The sequence below is a fragment of the Zootoca vivipara genome, chromosome 11, assembly GCF_963506605.1.
Source record: "Zootoca vivipara chromosome 11, rZooViv1.1, whole genome shotgun sequence".
NCBI classification, from domain to species: domain Eukaryota; kingdom Metazoa; phylum Chordata; class Lepidosauria; order Squamata; family Lacertidae; genus Zootoca; species Zootoca vivipara.
The window spans coordinates 26,627,782-26,646,897 of record NC_083286.1 but is presented as its reverse complement, the minus strand read 5'-3'; the positions used below and the strand labels follow the sequence as shown (position 1 = coordinate 26,646,897).

The following is a 19,116-nucleotide window of genomic DNA, read 5'->3' as shown; positions in this document are numbered from 1 at the left end:
ATCGTTACCGCTGTACGGCACGTTTATAATTCGAAGTTCTGCAATATAAGTACTGTACGCGGACACCTCAAACATCCTGAGTTCTGTTGTTGTTGTTGTTTAGTCGTTTAGTCGTGTCCGACTCTTCGTGACCCCATGGACCATAGCACTCCAGGCACTCCTGTCTTGCACTGCCTCCCGCAGTTTGGTCAAACTCATATTCGTAGCTTCGAGAACACTGTCCAACCATCTTGTCTTCTGATGTCCCCTTCTCCTAGTGCCCTCAATCTTTCCCAACATCAGGGTCTTTTCCAAGGATTCTTCTCTTCTCATGAGGTGGCCAAAGTATGTCTCCCCTTTAAATACGCCGTGAATGCTTGTATGTACCTGGCAGGACCCGCTGCCTAGGAAACGCGTCGCGCGGGAGGAACGGGCTGAGGAGAGGGCTTGTTGGCGGTGGCCTCTTTCGTTGAGAGAGCCATGGCTTCGCGCGGCGAGCGCCCCGTCCCTTTGCCTCGGGCCGCGGCCAAGGTAGCGTTCTGGGAGAGTGTTTTGCTTCTTACCAGGAGTCGGTGGAGCAGGCGGCTGCGTAGCTTAAAGTGACACAAAAGCTGTGATTTTACCCGCCATCCTTCAGAGGGCCCGCCCGTCTGAACGATGGATACGTGTCAAGAGGCAGTACAACCCCTGCGCATGGGCTCACAATCTAATAAGCACGATATAAAAGGGAAAAGGAAAGCAAGCTGCACCTTTACTGGCAACAGACAGGGTTAGATAGGACTCCCTCTTTTCTGTCAGGTTCTTCCTCGGATGCAGGGAATTAGCATCATTATTATCTTTCTATATCCCGACCTTTTCCCCCGACAGTGAATGCAGTCTCCCTGGGGCCCTAGGTTTCCTGGCCAATGGCAGAGATCAGGGGGTGCCTTCCCTCAGCTCTGTGGTGCCAAACAGCATGTGAAGAGAAGCATTCTCTCTGGCGGGTTTTCTTGAATTTCTGAAGCAAGTCCGGTATGAATGGAGTTCTAAACTCAATAGGAAGGGAGGCCCCCTTGGCCCCTTTAGCTTAAAAAATTATAAATTACTTCCTTTGGTCTTCTGTCTTTGCATCTTATCTATTTGTGTCCTCTGGTTGCTTCCTCCCCTCCCCCCGGACCCCCAACAAAGTTCATAGTCCAGATTTGCTATGTATGTTTTGTTTGTTATGTATTAGGCCTACTTGTTTGAGAAAATTTCAGTAAATATATATTTTTTAATGAAAAAGTTAGCTCTCCCTGGAAATGACACGTAGCACCCAGCACACACTCAAATTATGGCCGTTGTTCATTGTTAAGCATTAAGGCTAGGAGGTGAGCCAAACGAACATGACAAATAAATCTGAGTTGTTCTAGAACTGGTGTGTGTATTGATATAATATTTTCACTAGAATAAAAGTGAAAACCCAGTTTAGAAAGTTAACTCACTTTTAATTCCTAGAGATACTCCCTGCTGGCTTCCAGTGTAGAGTTAAACTTGCTGTGCCAGAAATAAGTCATTTTAAGTTCAATGGGACTTACTAACTATATAAGTTGAAAATAGGGCAGCAAGTGCAAATGATAGGAGTGCTTCATTCAAGCTAAAAAATAAACAAAAAGAGGGTATCAACTTCAACTGGTTTGCTTGGCACAGCTGTAGTTCCTTCCAGAGAATAGACCCAGTGGCCTGGGGTTGTGCATCCTGAGCGCTTTTGTGCTACGTAGGAGAAAATTATTAAATAGCAGAAGGTAGAATGTGGCTGCTGTTCAAAGATGCTTCTGTCACACCAGCAATGCAAGGTTGCACTAGTCTGCATTCTGTTTGAACTGTGTATCTTAATGCCCATATTTCTCAGTTGATACTCCTGCTTTCTGATCACAAAAAATGGAAAGGGAGAGCAGGTTTGTGGTTCCACTGGCAATACTAAAATTGCTTAGTGTTGCTTCTCAAGGGCCATCCTTCAGTGGTAGAGCATACACTTTTAAGAACATAGATAGCAGCCTTATACTGACTCAGACCATTGTTCTTCTAGCTTGGCAGGGTTTCAGCCAGGAGTCTTTCCCAGTTTTACCTGGAGATGCAGGGGATAGAATATGAATTGTTTTGGTTGCCGTTTTCTGAACCTTTTCCAACTTCACAATATACTTTCTGAGGTGATGTTACTAGATTGTACACACCATTCCAAATGCAGCCACACCAAATCTATGGTGAGGCTGCATTACAATTCTAGTTGCATCATTGTCCTAGGTTAGGATAATATGACTTGATTGGTTCAGGGTCATCCAGTGAGCTTTGTGGCTGAGGGTGATTTGTATTCAAGTCCAGCATTTTAGCCCCTCATTTTGGAAAGAGAAATATTGAAGAGTGGGATAAAGCTCTTTTAATAAAAAAAGAGAGAAATAAAATGCATTAATAAAGAACTGAGGCTTGCATTCATAATTCCTATTTTAAAATACTGTTGAAGGTATATTTGGCAATGCAGTTTCTATTTGATTGGTGAAATATAGAAAGTAGTTTGATCAATTCAGTGGTTTTGGGCACAGTGTAAATGTATTTTCTGGTGCTATAGTAGGTCAGCTTCAAGCTGTTTTTTCTGGCTCAGCTGTCTGATACATCGAGCCAATTTTTTTTGTATTTTCTAGCATTGAAATGAGAACTACTTCTACCTTGTTGTTTAATAAAATCTCAAAATAGGTTTTTGTGTTAAATATAACTTGCAGGTGTCGGGCAGTAACATGAATTGTGTACATAACCTTAATTCAGAAAAATATAACATTGAAACACACTTTGGAATCTATTTAAAAGAATGGCATGATTCAAATAACAGACAAGATACACTTTACCGTACTGTTTTCTATTCTTGTAAAAACAAAAATGGGGGAAAAAACTGTCAGTATCATAATGTGACTATACAAATCTATGCTGTGACCACATTTGAAATAATATGTACAATTCTGGTTACCGCACCTCGATATTGTAGCTATCGGGAAAGGTTCAAAAAAGGCCAAGCTGGAGATAAAATACAGTGGTACCTCGGTTAATGAACGATTCGGACAACAAACTTTGCAAAACTGGAAGTAGTTGTTCCAGTTAGTGAACTTTGCCCCAGAAGATGAACAGAAGCTGAACACCAGCGACGGGAGGCCTCAGTAGGGAAAGCACACACCTCAGTTTAAGAGTGGACCTCCAGAACAGATTAAGTTCGTAAACCGAGGTACCACTGTAAAGTACTTCTTCATACAGTATAAGGCAATCCTTGTTTTTCACGGGGGTTCTACTTAGGAGCCCCGTGTATGTCAGCAGAGCATGTATGCCTGCTCCGCCCTGTTATATCCCTTTTCATGACATCTTTATGATGTTTTGGGGCTACCTCTGGGTTCAGTGTAGTTGCACATCATTCAAACATGCCTAAATCAGGAGTTCCCTCTATAGTTAAACTGTGGAACTCACTAACGCAGGAGGAAGTAATGACCACAATCTTTGATGGCTGTAAAAGAGGATCGCACTAATTCATGGAGGACAAGCTACTAGTTACTATGGCTATGTTCTACCTCCACTGCCATTCTGCCTCTAAATGCCAGTTGCTGGAAATTGTAAATGGGCAGAATGCTGTTGTGTTCATGTCCAGCTTCCAAGCTTCACACAGGCATCTGGTTGGCCACTGTGAGAACAGGATCCTGAACTAGGTGAGCCATTGGCTTGATCCAGTAGACTCATCTTTTATGTTTACAGTGGTACCTCGGGTTATAGACGCTTCAGGTTACAGACTCCGCTAACCCAGAAATACGGTAGTACCTCGGGTTAAGAACTTTGCTTCAGGATGAGGACAGAAATTGCGCAGCGGCAGCAGCAGGCCCCATTAGCTGGTACCTCAGGTTAAGAACAGTTCCAGGTTAAGAACGGATGTCCAGAACGAATTAAGTTCTTAACCCGAGGTACCACTGTATTGATTGGAGCATGGTGCTAATAACACCAAGGTTGCAAGTTTGATCCCGTAAGGGACAGCCGCAGTGCAGGGGGCTGGACTAGATGATCCTTAGGACCCCTTCCAACTCTACAATTCTATGATTCTCCTATGATTTGGATGGCTGAGAAGGCTGAGCTTGATGCACCACCAGTCTACAGTAGAATGACAGTTTTTTGTTAAAAAATTAGGTATCAGTCTTTACACAGGTTGGGCCAGGAACTACATCCTGGGCTACCCATGAAATACAGAGGAAAAACAATGCATAGTTTAAAATGCATAGTTAGTATTAAATGTATATGAGAATTAGTTGTGAGAAGACAAGATAGATTAATTGTTCCATAATTAGGGTTCTGTTGACTTACCAAATAGTAAGAATTTATAAGAAGATGCAAAGCTGTAAGTATAGCAAGTTGCTGGGCTCCAGTGGAACGGTGCCATTTTTTCTGAGTTGAATGGATACAGATGCCAAGGACTGTAGCCTAGACTTATGTAAGCTGCAAAACTTGGCATGAACACCAAAGGTGATTTAGAACCTTGTTATTGAAAGTGGCATCCATAACTGATATAAATCAGTTTCTACTGGTTTAGAAATATTTAGTCAGCTTGATATTTAATCACACTAAAACTTGAGTATTTGACAATCTGGTTCTGTGAACCTAGGCAAATGTTATTCATAGTATAGTTATCTTTTCATTTAGCTTACTGAGAATAAGCATTTCAATCATTAGTGTACAGCTGTCAATAAAGATCTAAATATGCAAGGTAATGAATTTATTTTATTAAAGTACTGTGAATAGATATATCCACAGTTCAGCAAGTAAGGGCACATTTAAACATCTTGGACTCAGGCCACTGAATAACATTTCTGTGCTGATGTCTCATGTGGCCTGCCAGAAGGCATTGAACCTGTGGCGCAATCACTGCCAGAGGGCTGCTACACTGCTTTGCCTCACATGAGACTTAAAAAAAACAAAAAAATAAGGTGCCGCGCACCTGCAGTCTCTGTGCGAGTGGCTTAAAACTCATTTCATAGGTGAATTGGTAATTAACTTTTGTGTAACTTTTCCAGCGCACAAATACCTTATTTGTACAGGAAATATACTGCGTTATCAAAGTCAGATGGTTTGTCAACATGTCAGAAAACCCTTAGCCAACCAATGTGATACCAGATGGCAAAAATTGTAGTAGGAAAATTTCCTGAACCATGAACAAAAATATGCTGATATAATTAATAGATTACATGTCTAGAAAAATTACAGTAAACTGCCTCTCTCTCTACTCTGGATTTCTTCCATTAGTGATAAAAAGTATTGCATACCATTTGATATATTTTTGAAGAGGTGACTTGATTGTCAGTATTCCAGTATTTATAATTTGGGCATGTGCTTTTGTCATTGATTGGAAATTATGGCAAATTAAACTCTTAATACCTCTTTGAATTGATGATAAGTGATAGAATCTAGAGGTCTTATGGGGCAAATATATAAATGATTATTAAATCTGTCAAACCAATCTTCTGCTTCCTTGGAGAAATTGGTAAGATTCTTAGGTTACTACTACTACTAATTAATTTTTGTACCACACCCGTCTGACTAGCTTGCTCCAGCCACTCTGGGTGGCTTCCATCAAATTATAAAACCACTGTAAAACATAAAACTTATTGTATGTTGTTTGCGTTTTTGTTGTTACACTTTTATTTTAAACTTCTCAGAAATTTTATTATATTAAGAAGTATATTTAAAAATAAGTAAATAAACTGTAAAGCAGGGGTCAGCAAACTTTTTCAGCAGGGGGGCGGTCCACTGCCCTCAGACCTTGTGGGCGGCCAGACTATATTTAAAAGAAAAATACTGTATGAACAAATTCCTATGCCCCAGAAATAATCCAGAGATGCATTTTAAATAAAAGGACACATTCTACTCATGTAAAAACATGCTGATTCCTGGACTGTCCGTGGGCTGGATTTAGAAGGCGATTGGGCCGCATCCGGCCCCCGGGCCTTAGTTTGGGAACCCCTGCTGTAAAGTATTTTGGAATTGCCTGTGAACAGTAAAAAGAAAGGAGCTGAGAAGGTTACACAATTTTCCCTTGCAAAATATTCCTCTAGAGGGCAGTACTTCACTCTTGAAAGTTGTACTGAAGGATGAGAAAAGCATAACCTAAGAAATCCTGTCTGACTTCTGTATGCAGATAGAGAAAATATATTAAATACATTGTTAATGACTGAAATATGTGAAATGCTGTAATGCTATGCTGCTTTCAAAAAACAAAGCAAAACCTGGAACGAGAAGCTAGATTTTATTAGTGACCCCAGGTCTGAAAGTGTGTTGCTTCAAAAAATAGTTTGTTTATCCATGTTCAGACACCATCATAAAGATGGTGTCCTCTAAGCCCCCTTCACTCAGTTACCCGGGATTGGGGCCAAGCTGCTTGTCCTGGTCCTGTTGCTGGGTGTGCCACTGGCTTCACCTCCTGGATGTGAACATGACAGGGCAAGAAACAGCACAGATTAAGCCTATGTGTGAGAAATCATGCAGATTATTTTTCATGTGATACAGTATATTATACACAAATTTATGTATTCTTGTAACTTTTCCGTATGGTTTAAACAAGGCAAGAAGTGTACATATTGCATTATTTGACCCTCTGTGTTTTAAGGTCCTATAATAAAAAAATTTCTGCTTAGCAGTAAGGGCTTTGCAATTAGGAACCACAGTTACTTGTGTATTGTCTAGAACAGCCTTTGCCAAGATGGTTCCCTCTAGATGTTTTGGAATACAACCCGCCTTAGCTACAGCCAGCTCCAGTTAATAAAAAAATTGAGATAGGTATAATCACATTTCACAGCTGGAGAGGGAAACCGCTGATGAATTATGTTGCCGCTGCAATTTTGTGTTACTGCATTGACTGCAGAGACAACATGTTCTCCTTTTCTTTATGCCAGCAGTGGTAGGCCCGGTTCTGAGGCTGCTTCTCTTTGACACCCAAAGTGAACTGGTTTTGGCTGCAGTCACATGTCATGGTAAGTGAAGGTTGCTAGCTTACCATGAATGTGCAGGTTGCTCTCCCTTCACTTCTCTCTACTAGTGAGTGGAGCATCAGACCATCATCCTTGGCTTACTTTTACATTTGAAATTGAGACCATCATTTGTTTCACTCTGGGCAAACCACAATCTGAAGCTAATTAGAACACACCCTGAATGTTGGGCTATACTTTGCAGGTTTGGATAGTGTTGGCGTATGGTACCTTGTATAGTTGTAGAGTTGGAAGGAATCCATCTAGTCCAACCCCTGCAATGCAGGAATCCTGCCCACAGTTGTCCCTGGGTGGGCTTGAATTACCAACCTTCTGATTAACATCTGGACATGCTGACCCACTGCGCCACCAAAGGGTATCTTTCTTTGAATTGTACTTATATGACACAAAGCATTGTGGCAGATAGAATGATTTATTCCTTATTAAAAAATTTTCTTCCTTCCACATGTTGTTCAGCTCTTAATAATATGTGTGGAGATTCTTAAATGTTTTGATGTACTGTACAGTATTTGGCTAATGACATATTGGGCAGTTAGAATCATGTTCAAGCTTCTACCTCTTGTTTAGTCACAATGTTAATAACTCGCCATTCAAACTGTTTCTGGTGCTACCCTTTTATTAAAGTCTTGTCTTTGCTAATGAGCTTTTTATAAATGTTCTTTAAAAATGAGCTTGTTATGATGTTCAGGGAAGTTGCCACATGCTTTCATATTATGAATACTGTTAAAAGGACAAAGATTTCAGACAATATCTGTATTCCACAAATCTCCCAGTTTTGTTTTAAATAAGTCTACCAAGTAATGTGGTCTATCAGATTTAGTCCTGAGTTCAGATGCACAAGAGAAAAAACAAAGACCAGCACCCCTTCCTATAGCAGGCACTTTCCTGTTCATTGCCAAGTGTACGGTTCACTGTTCGGTCACTGATGTCTGTCATTTTAGCACATTTAAAGCAGTTCTCAGTGCCATTCTTGTTCACAGAAGCTTACTTGGGTGCTTCAGACATTGCCTAGCTCATTATTCCCTGCGGAAGGTTAAGGCCTTTTCTGTCAGACCGGAACTATTCACTAATTAGAGACCTTCGTTTGACACTGAATGTGTCATGCCTGCAAGCCTTCCTACTGAGATCAATGGCATTTGTGTTCACTACCATAAATGTACAATAGATGCAGGCCTCGGTGAAAAACTACCAACATAGCTTGTGGAAATGAATATGTGCCCTTATAAAATGGAGACATTCTCATAACGAGCAAAATAAAATGAAATGTAACTGTTGGTCAAGAGTCTTGCAAGGCTTGTCACTAGGCAATCTGAATTATTTTCTGTATTTGTTCAAGTTTGTAATCTTCTGTTGTCTTGATCTTTAAATTCTCATGTCTTAGATCACTGTGCAAATGTCATGATTGGTTTGTGCTACTTGCTAAAGTGTCTCTACATCTGAACAATATTGTATGCTTTGTTCTTTCTTTATAAAAGCTAGCCGGGAAGGGCTGGGCGATGGGCTTTGCGGGTTGGTAAATGCTTCTCTCCATGAGGGAGCCTTCCCAGACCCGCTGAAAGAGGTGGTTATTAAACCGCTTCTTAAAAAACCATCGTTAGATCCGGCCAATATGGCCAACTATCGCCCAGTGTCAAATCTTCCATTCTTGGGCAAGGTGATTAAGCGAGTGGTTGCTGAACAACTCCAGGCACGCCTGGAAGAAGCGGACCATTTGGATCCCTTCCAGTCAGGATTCAGGCCTCATCATGGGACTGAAACTGCCTTGGTCGCACTGGTCGATGATCTCCGGCGGGCTAGGGACAAAGGTGAGAGCTGTTTCCTTGTTCTGCTGGATCTCTCAGCTGCTTTTGACACCATTGACCATAACATCCTTCTGGACCGTCTAGAGGGCTTGGGAGCTGGAGGCACTGTCATGCAGTGGTTCCACTCCTTCCTCCTGGGCCGTGTTCAGAAAGTGGTGGTGGGGGATGAGTGTTCAGACCCCTGGGCTCTCACTTGTGGGGTGCCTCAGGGTTCTGTCCTCTCCCCCATGCTTTTTAACATCTATATGCAGCCGCTGGGAGAGATCATCAGGGGGTTTGGGCTGGGTGTCCATCAGTATGCTGATGATACCCAGCTCTACCTCTCTTTTAAATCAGAACCAGTGAGGGCGGTGAAGGTCCTGTGTGAGTGTCTGGAGGCGGTTGGAGGATGGATGGCGGCTAACAGATTGAGATTGAATCCTGACAAGACAGAAGTACTGTTTGTGGGGGACAGGAGGCGGGTGGGTGTGGAGGACTCCCTGGTCCTGAATGGGGTAACTGTGCCCCTGAAAGACCAGGTGCGCAGCCTGGGAGTCATTTTAGACTCACAGCTGTCCATGGAGGCACAGGTCAACTCTGTGTCCAGAGCAGCTGTTTATCAGCTCCATCTGGTACGCAGGCTGAGTCCCTACCTGCCCACTGACTGTCTCTCCAGAGTGGTGCATGCTCTAGTTATCTCTCGCTTGGACTACTGCAATGCGCTCTACATGGGGCTACCTTTGAAGGTGACCCGGAAACTACAACTAATCCAGAATGCGGCAGCTAGACTGGTGACTGGGAGCGGCCGCCGAGACCACATAACACCAGTCCTGAAAGACCTACATTGGCTCCCAGTACGTTTCCGAGCACAATTCAAAGTGTTGGTGTTGACCTTTAAAGCCCTAAACGGCCTCGGTCCGGTATACCTGAATGAGCGTCTCCACCCCCATCGTTCTGCCCGGACACTGAGGTCCAGCTCCGAGGGCCTTCTACGAGAAGCCAAGTTACAGGGAACCAGGCAGAGGGCCTTCTCGGTAGTGGCACCCACCCTGTGGAATGCCCTCCCAGTACAGGTCAAAGAGAACAACAATTACCAGACCTTTAGAAGGCATCTCAAGGCAGCCCTGTTTAGGGAAGCTTTTAATGTTTGATGCATTTCTGTATTTTAGTGTTTTGTTGGAAGCCGCCCAGAGTGGCTGGGGGAACCCGGCCAGATGGGCGGGGTATAAATAATAAATTATTATTATTATTATTATTATTATTATTATTATTATTATTATTTCTTTACAAGGATAATAACTGTTCCTCAGACTCCAGTTCTCAGAATTTGAATTAAGCCTCCCTAAGCTGGTTAACTTGCTAGTGAAGATTTGAATCTTTCCTGATTATTCTGCCCTGAGAAGTAAACACTTTCATCCCTCTCTTTAACCTCCCTGTAACTAGGAAGAGCCAGGAGCTTCAGACTCTTTAGTTGCCTGTATAAGGAGATGCCCTGTTCTCTCAGAGACTGAAACAGCTGGTACCAACTTTGAAGACCGGCAGCTGGAACAGTCATACAAGCAGCTTAAGGTCTCAGATGCTTTATTCCGAGCTCTCCCCTGCTCTCCCCACGAGCCTTTATAAATTGCTACTGCTTTTTAATATAAATTTATTATCATATTGTTATGTGTCAGTTTTCATTTATTGTTCTTCATCTTGAAGACCAATTGTCATCAGAAAGGGATATGAATATTGTAAATAACATTGGTTTATTTGTTGAATTAACTTGTTTTTATCCTGTATTTTATTCTGTGAACCGTCTTGAGACCTTATGGTGAAGGGTGGTATAGAAATCTAATAAACAAGCAAACAAACACATAAATAAATAAATAAAATAAATTTCTATCCAACAAGGAGCTCAGGGTGGCAAACAACAAGCAATAATAAAACAACAAAAGTTTCTTAAAAACAATACCAATACAGATGGAGACTGAGAAAGCTCTCAACTTAAAAGTTGTGTTGGAAGAAAAAGGGCTTTTGTAGGCACAAAAAAAATAATACTAGACAATAACACTTGTCTAGTATTTAAGGAGAGGAGATTCCAACAGATAGATGCTAAAGGCCTGATTCCTATATTGTGTTGAACATGAGGCCATTACTTGCAGAGTGCAGTGGTTGAATGGGTAAATAGCGGTGAGACACACTTAGAGGTATCCTGTTCCCAAGCTGTATAGGCCTTTATACACCAAGACCAGCATCTTGAACCTAACCATGTAGATAATAGGTAAATGACTTTAGAGAAATGCTCTACAGCAGGTCCAGAGAGATGTGCCATAGCCCCAGTACTCCGTGATCTAGTCACGTCCAGATTAGACCACTGTAATGCATTGCATGTGGGGCTACCTTTAAAGCTAGTTTGGAAACCTCAGCTGGTCCAGAGTACATCTGCCACAGCCCTGGTGTATCGGCTCCAATGGTTTCTGGTTCATTTCCACAGCCAGTTTAGAGTAGAGTAACATTTAAGGCCCTAAATATTGGGTTCAAGCTGTTTGTTGGACTTCCTGCATGTGTACCATCCTGTTTGCATGGTGAGATCTGCATTGGGACCCCCTCCTGGTGAGTCCATCCCCTAGGCCAGTGAGGCTGGAGGCCACAAGGAAGAGGGCCTTTTCCGAGGTGACCCCACGGCTTTAGAACTTCCTTGTATCAGACCTGTGACTAGCTTTCATTTTTCAGGGATTCTGGAAAGCTTAAAGACCTATATTTTCCAACAGGCCTTCAATGAATGATGGTTAATTGGTTGTAATCTTTCTCTCTTTGTAGGTAATAATAAGTGATTGTGGCTATTTTCTAATTATGTTTTATTGGATTTTCTGAGGTAATTGGGTGTTTTCTTTTTATCTTTTGCTGTGTCACTTTTTCCTTCATGTTGTTTATTACATTTTTAAACCATTTTGGAAGGGCATTCTCCAGAAAAGCATCCTAGGATACCTTAAAATAAATAAATAAATAAATAAATAGCAATTATCCATCTTCTGATTGAGGAGCCTTCTATGTTTTTGAGGAATCCAGTTTCAAAACCACTACTTTAGGGACATAAAAGGAGAATTAAATAATACTTTGTTAATCTGTAATAGATGAATGCATCCATAGGCTTTCTCAATCCTTTTTTTGTGATCTTGTTAGAAGAGATTATTCTCATTATTCTCAGTTTTCCTATCACTGGGGATGTGGCTACGGCTTGTCTGCTTAGTAAATTGTAGAATGATGTTAACAAAAGAACTCAGTGCAAGGATGGGATGAGTATAATATTCTTCATATTGAAGAAACCGTGATACATTTATGCTGGTGGGGCTCATTAGTAAAGTTATTTAGCACAATGGTTAATCCAGCCCTGCTCATTGTAGTTGGTAATCTTTCATCGCTGCAGCACAGAGCTAAGTATGGCTCAGTCATTGTTTGAGATAAACATTTATCAGGATTCTTTCACTGATCTAAGCAGAAGATTATTACATACAAACAGAATAACTAGCCTGCATTTTAAAACTTATATTATGCAACTGCATATTAAGGTTGACTCTACATATTTTTCAAGAATTGTAGCAAAAAGAAATGGAGACGTAAGTCATTTTAAAGAAAACCATTATTAATTTTAGGAGTGCAATTGCTTGAAAGTGCTCCTTACACAGTTTTGTCTAATGTTGCCTACTTTTGTTGATGTCTGTGTTTGTGAAGTCTAGGTTTTTTTTTTAAAAAAACCATTAAAATGTGGCTGTGTTTATTTTAAAGGTTGGAAGGCCCATGCCCAAGCTCCCTGCAGGCAGCCTCACGTCTGAGGGTTCAGCATGTCAAGATAATTCACTGTTGAGAGGGGATAAACAGAACAATGAACTTCACACTCCTTTTATGAACAGGAGTGAGCAAAAGGTAAAAAAGAAGAAGGTTGTATTCGTATACAGTTGTTTGCATAAAAACAACAACAGGACTTGATATTTTAGCAAAGTAGTATTTCACCATAAAGAAGACTGAAGACTTGCCAAAGAATTGATGCTTTTGAATTATGGTGCTGGAGGAGATTCTTGAGATTCCCATGGATTGCAAGAAGATCAAACCTATCCATTCTGAAGGAAATCAGCCCTGAGTGCTTACTGGAAGGACAGATCGTGAAGCTGAGGCTCCAATAATTTGGCCACCTCATGAGAAGAGAAGACTCCCTGGAAAAGACCCTGATGTTGGGAAAGAGGGAGGGCACAAAGAGAAGGGGACGACAGAGGACGAGATGGTTGGACAGTGTTCTCGAAGCTACCAACATGAGTCTGACCAAACTGTGGGAGGCAGTGGAAGACAGGAGTGCCTGGTGTGCTCTGTTCCATGGGGTCACAAAGAGTCGGACACGACTAAATGACTAAACAACAACAACAGTATTTTCAGATGAGTTGCGTTTCAGCTGGGTAATTAAAACATAGGGTGAGATCCTACTAAGGAGTAATCAGATTAGACCAATTGAAATGAATGGTTACTTAAATCCATTTATTTCAACAGGTCTGCTTTGCAGATTAGGTGTCAACCATAATATTATGGAATTGCAGATATATTTGGTGTGCATGCAAGGAGATATGAGTGCAGATGTTATAAATTATTAGGATTAGGGCAACACTTAATTATACTTCTTTTCCAAGTCTTCTCCCCGCAAGAACTTAATACATGGATTGTTCTCTGAGAACCCAGATTTGTATCTGCTTTATTTGGAACTATCATTGACATTAAAGTAACACTGAAGTCTTCAACAAATCTTTTTAGATAGTGCTTTATGATGTTATTTTTTATTTCACCATATTTCACCATCTTTTATTTCTTCCTATTGGATGAAATGTAATGGTACCAGTATTGTGCAAGCAGAATGGATTTCTGCACTGCAGTGGGAATTCCCTTCTTCCTGTGTTCTTCCTCTGGGACAGATTTGTATGGGCGCAGGGAGGAGACAGCAATTCTTGTTGCATGAGGGGAAGTTGGAATACATGACGTTGATTAAGTTTAAACTTCTTTTATATAAATATTTCCCTTTGGGATGAAATAAGGGTCTTTATAAACTGTTAACACATGCTTGTGATAATAATTATATGTGATGCAGTCATGATTACATTCATATAGCTTTGAAATCTTAGTTTACAACTAGTTGAAATCTTTTTTTGGGTGTAAAATTTTTCTATTTATACGTGACTAATGTTTATATAAAAGTGAATATAAACTACTGTTTGTATAACTTAAAAACACTATTTACAAGTCCTAATAGTATATTTAACCATAGTATTTTTTATTTTTTATTAGAAACTGCAAGAGGAAAATCTAAGATTAAAGTATGAATTAGAAGATTTAAGGTACTGAAAGAAATTGATAACAAAGCCCTGGATTTATGAAAACAGCTTTTGTTTTATCTGTGAGGACGTGTATTGAAAGCTAAGGATGACAAAATTATGGCAGAGAATACTGAGAAATTTATAGAAGGAAAATTAGTTATTCAGTTCTTGTGTGAGCCCATAATGTTAGAAATCGGTTTGAATCTCCCCAATCTATGATTTATATAGCTGCTCATTTCTTTGCCAGCATGTGTTTGAGGACAAAAGTAGTTAGTATTTGTGTATTCAAGAGTTGCTTCCCGCATGGAGGTGGTGAGAAATGAACAGATACTTCAGAAACATTTAAGGCTTTTCAAGGCAATAAGTTATTTGTAGTACAATAAAACAGATCGGAGGCAATTTTCAGAAAAGTAACAGGATTTTGGAATAATTGGCTAAAAGCAGGAGACAAAAAGAAATCTCTTTTCTGCGTTTAACATCATTTCCAGTTATTCCAATAAATTGTACTTATTAAATATCAATGTAGCATTATGTGTTTGTTTGACGTTCCTAATAAGGAAATACATTTTATTTCTTAGAAGCCAATATGAGCAGCTCATAAAGGAAGGGAAGAATGAATGCTTTGAGGAAAGACGTGTTAATTTTCTGAAGGCTCAAGTACTACAGCTGGAAAGGCAGGTAAAGTGGTATACAAAATTCACCTCAGTACATTTTGAAAGGCATCAGCATATATATGGGACCATGAAAAGGCCTTTTTTTCTCCTTTCAAAAATAGGTGTTCAGATTTCCTGGAGCTGTTGGGGGGGGGGTTCATTTCACGTTCTTTTTCCTAACCTACCAACATACATTGATAATTTGATTGAGGGCTTGGTTGGTAGTGGGATGAGAGAGGGAGTAGTTGAGAGTTTCTTAACTTTTCGTTAAATACACCTTGTTAAAATGTATATTAGAAAGTAAGTGTAAAGCTCTTAATTGAGGGGAATGCACATTTTTAAGGGGCATTTGGGTCAAATGCACGAACTTAAAAGGTTTGCATACAGTGGGGGCATGAGATTAAAAGGAGGGTATGTAAACAGGATCCACCACTAAGGAAGTTCAAGTGGGGTTGCATAGGAATTGATAAAAGGAAGCAGAGATGATGTGCCTGCATTGCAATTCTGTCCCCATATTGACAATTGTAGGGGAAAATCCCCTGTATTTGAGGATACCCATCTTTGGGTCCTTGTCCACATGGTTTCCCTCTGCTAGGGCTGTGCTGTAATCTGGGCGATTATTGTTTTGCATGGAACATTTCATTAGTTCACTTGATTTGTTTCTACTGAAGCCAGACCCAGACATTGTGGAGATTGAAATAGATCCTGAAATAGATACCGGGGTGCATACATAGAAGGTTGAGGATGTAGAATTGGGCAAAGTAGGCCAGAAGGTTATATGAAGCATTGAACCCAAAAAGTCGAACCCAAAGAAACAAAGTGAAGGACACATAAATCACCAAGGGCAAAAACACCAATAGCACAGGCATACAGTTTCAGATATTCCTCCACTCTCCCACTGTATAGTCAACACACACCTTCCATTTAAACACCATTTTTCTTTTGTCAGATGTCGCCATAGTGTGTAACTTCATTTTTTTAAAAAAAGTAAGATTTTAACAAAGAAAAAAGAGAAACTGAGGTGATTTTAGGAATAATTTTGTATATGACTTCTTCCACAGGTGCTGCTGCTTACAGAAGGATTAAGTTCTCGAGCTGCTCTTATGTTGCAGTCAAACAATTCTTTAGAAGCGCTTACTGACAAGCTTAGGTAAGCAGTAGAGAGACATTTGATATTGTGAATGAAATTGATCCAAAAGGAGATATCCTGAATAAAATGGTGACCAGCATCTGTGTTGTGTTGAGGATTAGAGGATTATGGGGTCCTGTCCCCCCCTTCCCTAAAGTAAACTTACATATCATTCTTGAACGCTACCAAAAATACTCAGAGAAATTGTATCTCTTACTGCACAGATCCTTAAACTTGCGTCAAAAGTGACCCACAGAATTGAGGTAAGGGTACGTGGTCACCATTCCTTCAGTGTTTTGATGTCAATTGAGTGCTTATCCTGCCCTCCTGACTCAGTTTCCCTTTTGCCTTTCTTCATATTTTCCCCCTTTGCTAAAAGCCTGGGAATGGATGAGGCTTACTGAGGGAAAGGTGGGGCTGTGAGGTCGGTCCACTAAGTGGTCAGCATGCAAAATAAGGAGTAGGGGGTGGGATGAATGGAGAAAACAATGATCTCTGAATAAGAACTTAAATGTGGGTTGTCAAGTTTCATTACTGCAAATCCTAAAATGATATGTAGTAAAAACCTTTTGTTAATAAATGGGACAATTTATTCAGTTTTGCTTGTTCTTTGGATGGCTGAGAGGCTTGCCATTTAAGCACAACTCACGTATTTGATTTCTGTGAGCATTATCTGACAAAGGTATGAGTGAAAGGAGAACAATGCACACAATGGGAATTATTTGAAGCTTCTACTCTATTTTTTATATTTTTGAATATAGTCTGAGAGCAAACCTTTGGCTGCAGGAAATTCCAGCTCCTGAGCCCACTTGCTGAGAAGGCTCTGTCTTGTGCCCTCACTCCCCTACATTTTAAAGGAAAGGGGGTGCAGAGCAGGCAGGTTCATATTGGCGAAGGTGGTCCTTAAGTTATCAAGATCCCTAGCTTTTTAGGGCTGTTTCCCTACGCTGCATTAAAAAAAATAATTGGAGAGGGGAGAGAAAAGAAGAAAATGAGTTTCAGATGTGTTGCAGGGAGTTGTATAAATATCTGAGATAGAACTGGTGAATAATTTTCTTAGTGTATTTCATGTTTCCAAAACTTGTTTTGCTGCAGGTCTTACAGTTACAAAAAAGAAACATTAATAATAATAACAACAGCAACAAAAACTTCATTCTGAAATGCAGGGAGCGAGGATTGGGATGCCAAGGACTGTATTTTCTTGGTGCACTGTAGTTTTTAAAAATCTCCTATTGCTCCCTTAAAAGCTGCACTTGAGGTTTAGGGGGTGGGAATCCTCCAGATTAATTTACTATGCAATAAATTATTGCAGTTCTTGTATTGGTATTTGTGTGTGTGAGGTGGGGGGAAAACAGTCCATTGGTGGTGGTAAATTGCTGCCTCTCCTAGTTGTGTGTAGAAGTAGCTTACTGCCCACATTTCTTTGCATCTTGGCCAAGGGAACTATTCTTCAAGATACAGTACTGGAGTATTTTTATTTCCGATTAGTATAGGTATGCTAGCATGTACAGTAGTGGTAAAATATGCCTGGCACTAAAGGAAAATACATTTCTTAACTATTACTAAGGCTCAAGGAGATAACTTAAATAGTAGTGAGGGATGCTTTCATAATTGGTATTCAAGATAACTTAAAACACTTGACTATATAAATGTGCTCTTTGAATTCTTTGTTAGTGCCTATTTCACTTGCAAAATACGCACTATTATAAAAAGCATGCAAATAATGAAAACAATCCGTGTTTTCCTTTACAGTATTAAAAAGTGAAAAATGTGACTATAATAATGCATTGTACTTTACAGTTTTTTTCTCAGTGCTGAAGGAACTGCAACTGAAGTAACCATTCCACGTCCAGAACTTCTTCAAGTAATTGAGATATGTGAAGCAATGAGACTAAAACTTCAAAGAAACCAGCAGGTGAGTTATGACAACATCAGGTTTATATTTGTGTATTTTTAATGATTTTTTAAATGTGTGATTTCCTACCTTTGCCTCATCCAGCTGGAATTCCCCTACCTCTCTTCCTCCCTGAAGCTCCCTGTTGTTCTGGAGGGTTGCCTGACCCTCTGGAGCAGATGAAGGGTGGTATAGTACTACTACTACTACTACTACTAATAATAATAATAATATTTTTGAATGATTTTTATTGGATTTTATATAGAGAAAAAAGAACCATGGAAAAATACAAAAAAGGAAAAATATAAGGCAATTTCAACAAATCTTATTCCCCAAAATTCTTCACATATCAATAACAATAAAGTAGAAAAATAAAAAAATAAAAAGGTAAAAATAAAAAATTCAACTCTATAACTTCAAATCTAAACATTTCTGACTTCCTCATTCCCCCTTCTTGAGTTCTAAATAATACACTAACTCTTGCAGTTCCCAATTCTAAAAACACATTCTTTTTTCCAGGTTGTAACTTCTTTATTGCTAATAACCCTTCACACTTCACATTGCTATTATTTATCTACTAATCTCTACCCTTTACCCAAAAATATTCCAATTTATCTATCAAAATCTTTTACCCCCTATTGTTCCCACCCACAAAACCAAATCTGTCCCCCTTTCCTTGGAATCGGTATCTCCAGAGGCATCAGCCAGTTCCTTAATGCATTCCGAATTCAGACCATTTTTTATCAGTCAATACAGATTAATACAGTTCTCCCTCAACCCGCTCCTAATCTGTTCCAATCCAAATTTTGCCGGACCCTTTCCCCCCTCTTCTGTAACTCCCACACTTTATTTCCATTCTCATTCTCTTTCTGCCCCCCACCTACTTGCTTCTTCCCCTCTCTCACTGGGGTATTAACCTTTTTGGGGGGCTTTTGAGTTCCCACCCTCCGCTGTTTCACCTCTCCCACCAGTGAAACAGTGGTTTCTTCTTGATACCCTCCCCGTTCCACCTCTCCCACTGGTGGAACAGTAATTTCTTCTTCCTCTTCCTCTCTCTCACATATCAAGTCTGTTGGTTCAGCAAATTGTCCTTCAAAGTTGTATCTAATAATAATAATAATTAATAAAGACTGAGCTGTAAAAACCCTCTTCTGCTCATGCTCTCCAATAACTGGTATTCAAAGGCAGGCTGCCTCGTAACAGTGGAGGTAGGACATAGCCAATGTGTTTAGCAGCCACGGACAGCCTTATCCTCCATAAAATTCTATTTTCCCATTTCAAGCTGCTTAAAAGGTTTTTATATTATTTTACATTAAGCAGTCTAT

General features: G+C 40.1%; 1 protein-coding gene across 2 annotated transcripts in view; it reads left to right on the top strand.

Moving 5' to 3' along the window:
- Nucleotides 1-359: 359 nt before the first annotated feature.
- LOC118076897 (uncharacterized) overlaps nucleotides 360-19,116 on the top strand; it is a 55,883-nt gene continuing 37,126 nt past the window's right edge. The window contains exons 1-6 of one of the 2 annotated variants that reach the window (XM_035100069.2): nucleotides 360-510; nucleotides 12,548-12,685; nucleotides 14,087-14,136; nucleotides 14,694-14,793; nucleotides 15,830-15,918; nucleotides 17,698-17,812. In XM_035100069.2, coding sequence (XP_034955960.2) covers nucleotides 460-510; nucleotides 12,548-12,685; nucleotides 14,087-14,136; nucleotides 14,694-14,793; nucleotides 15,830-15,918; nucleotides 17,698-17,812 — 543 coding nt within the window. In that variant the 5' untranslated portion in view covers nucleotides 360-459. Of the gene's footprint in view, nucleotides 511-10,232; nucleotides 10,349-12,547; nucleotides 12,686-14,086; nucleotides 14,137-14,693; nucleotides 14,794-15,829; nucleotides 15,919-17,697; nucleotides 17,813-19,116 lie in introns of those variants that run through there. The other variant, XM_060280178.1, reaches the window with a different exon arrangement.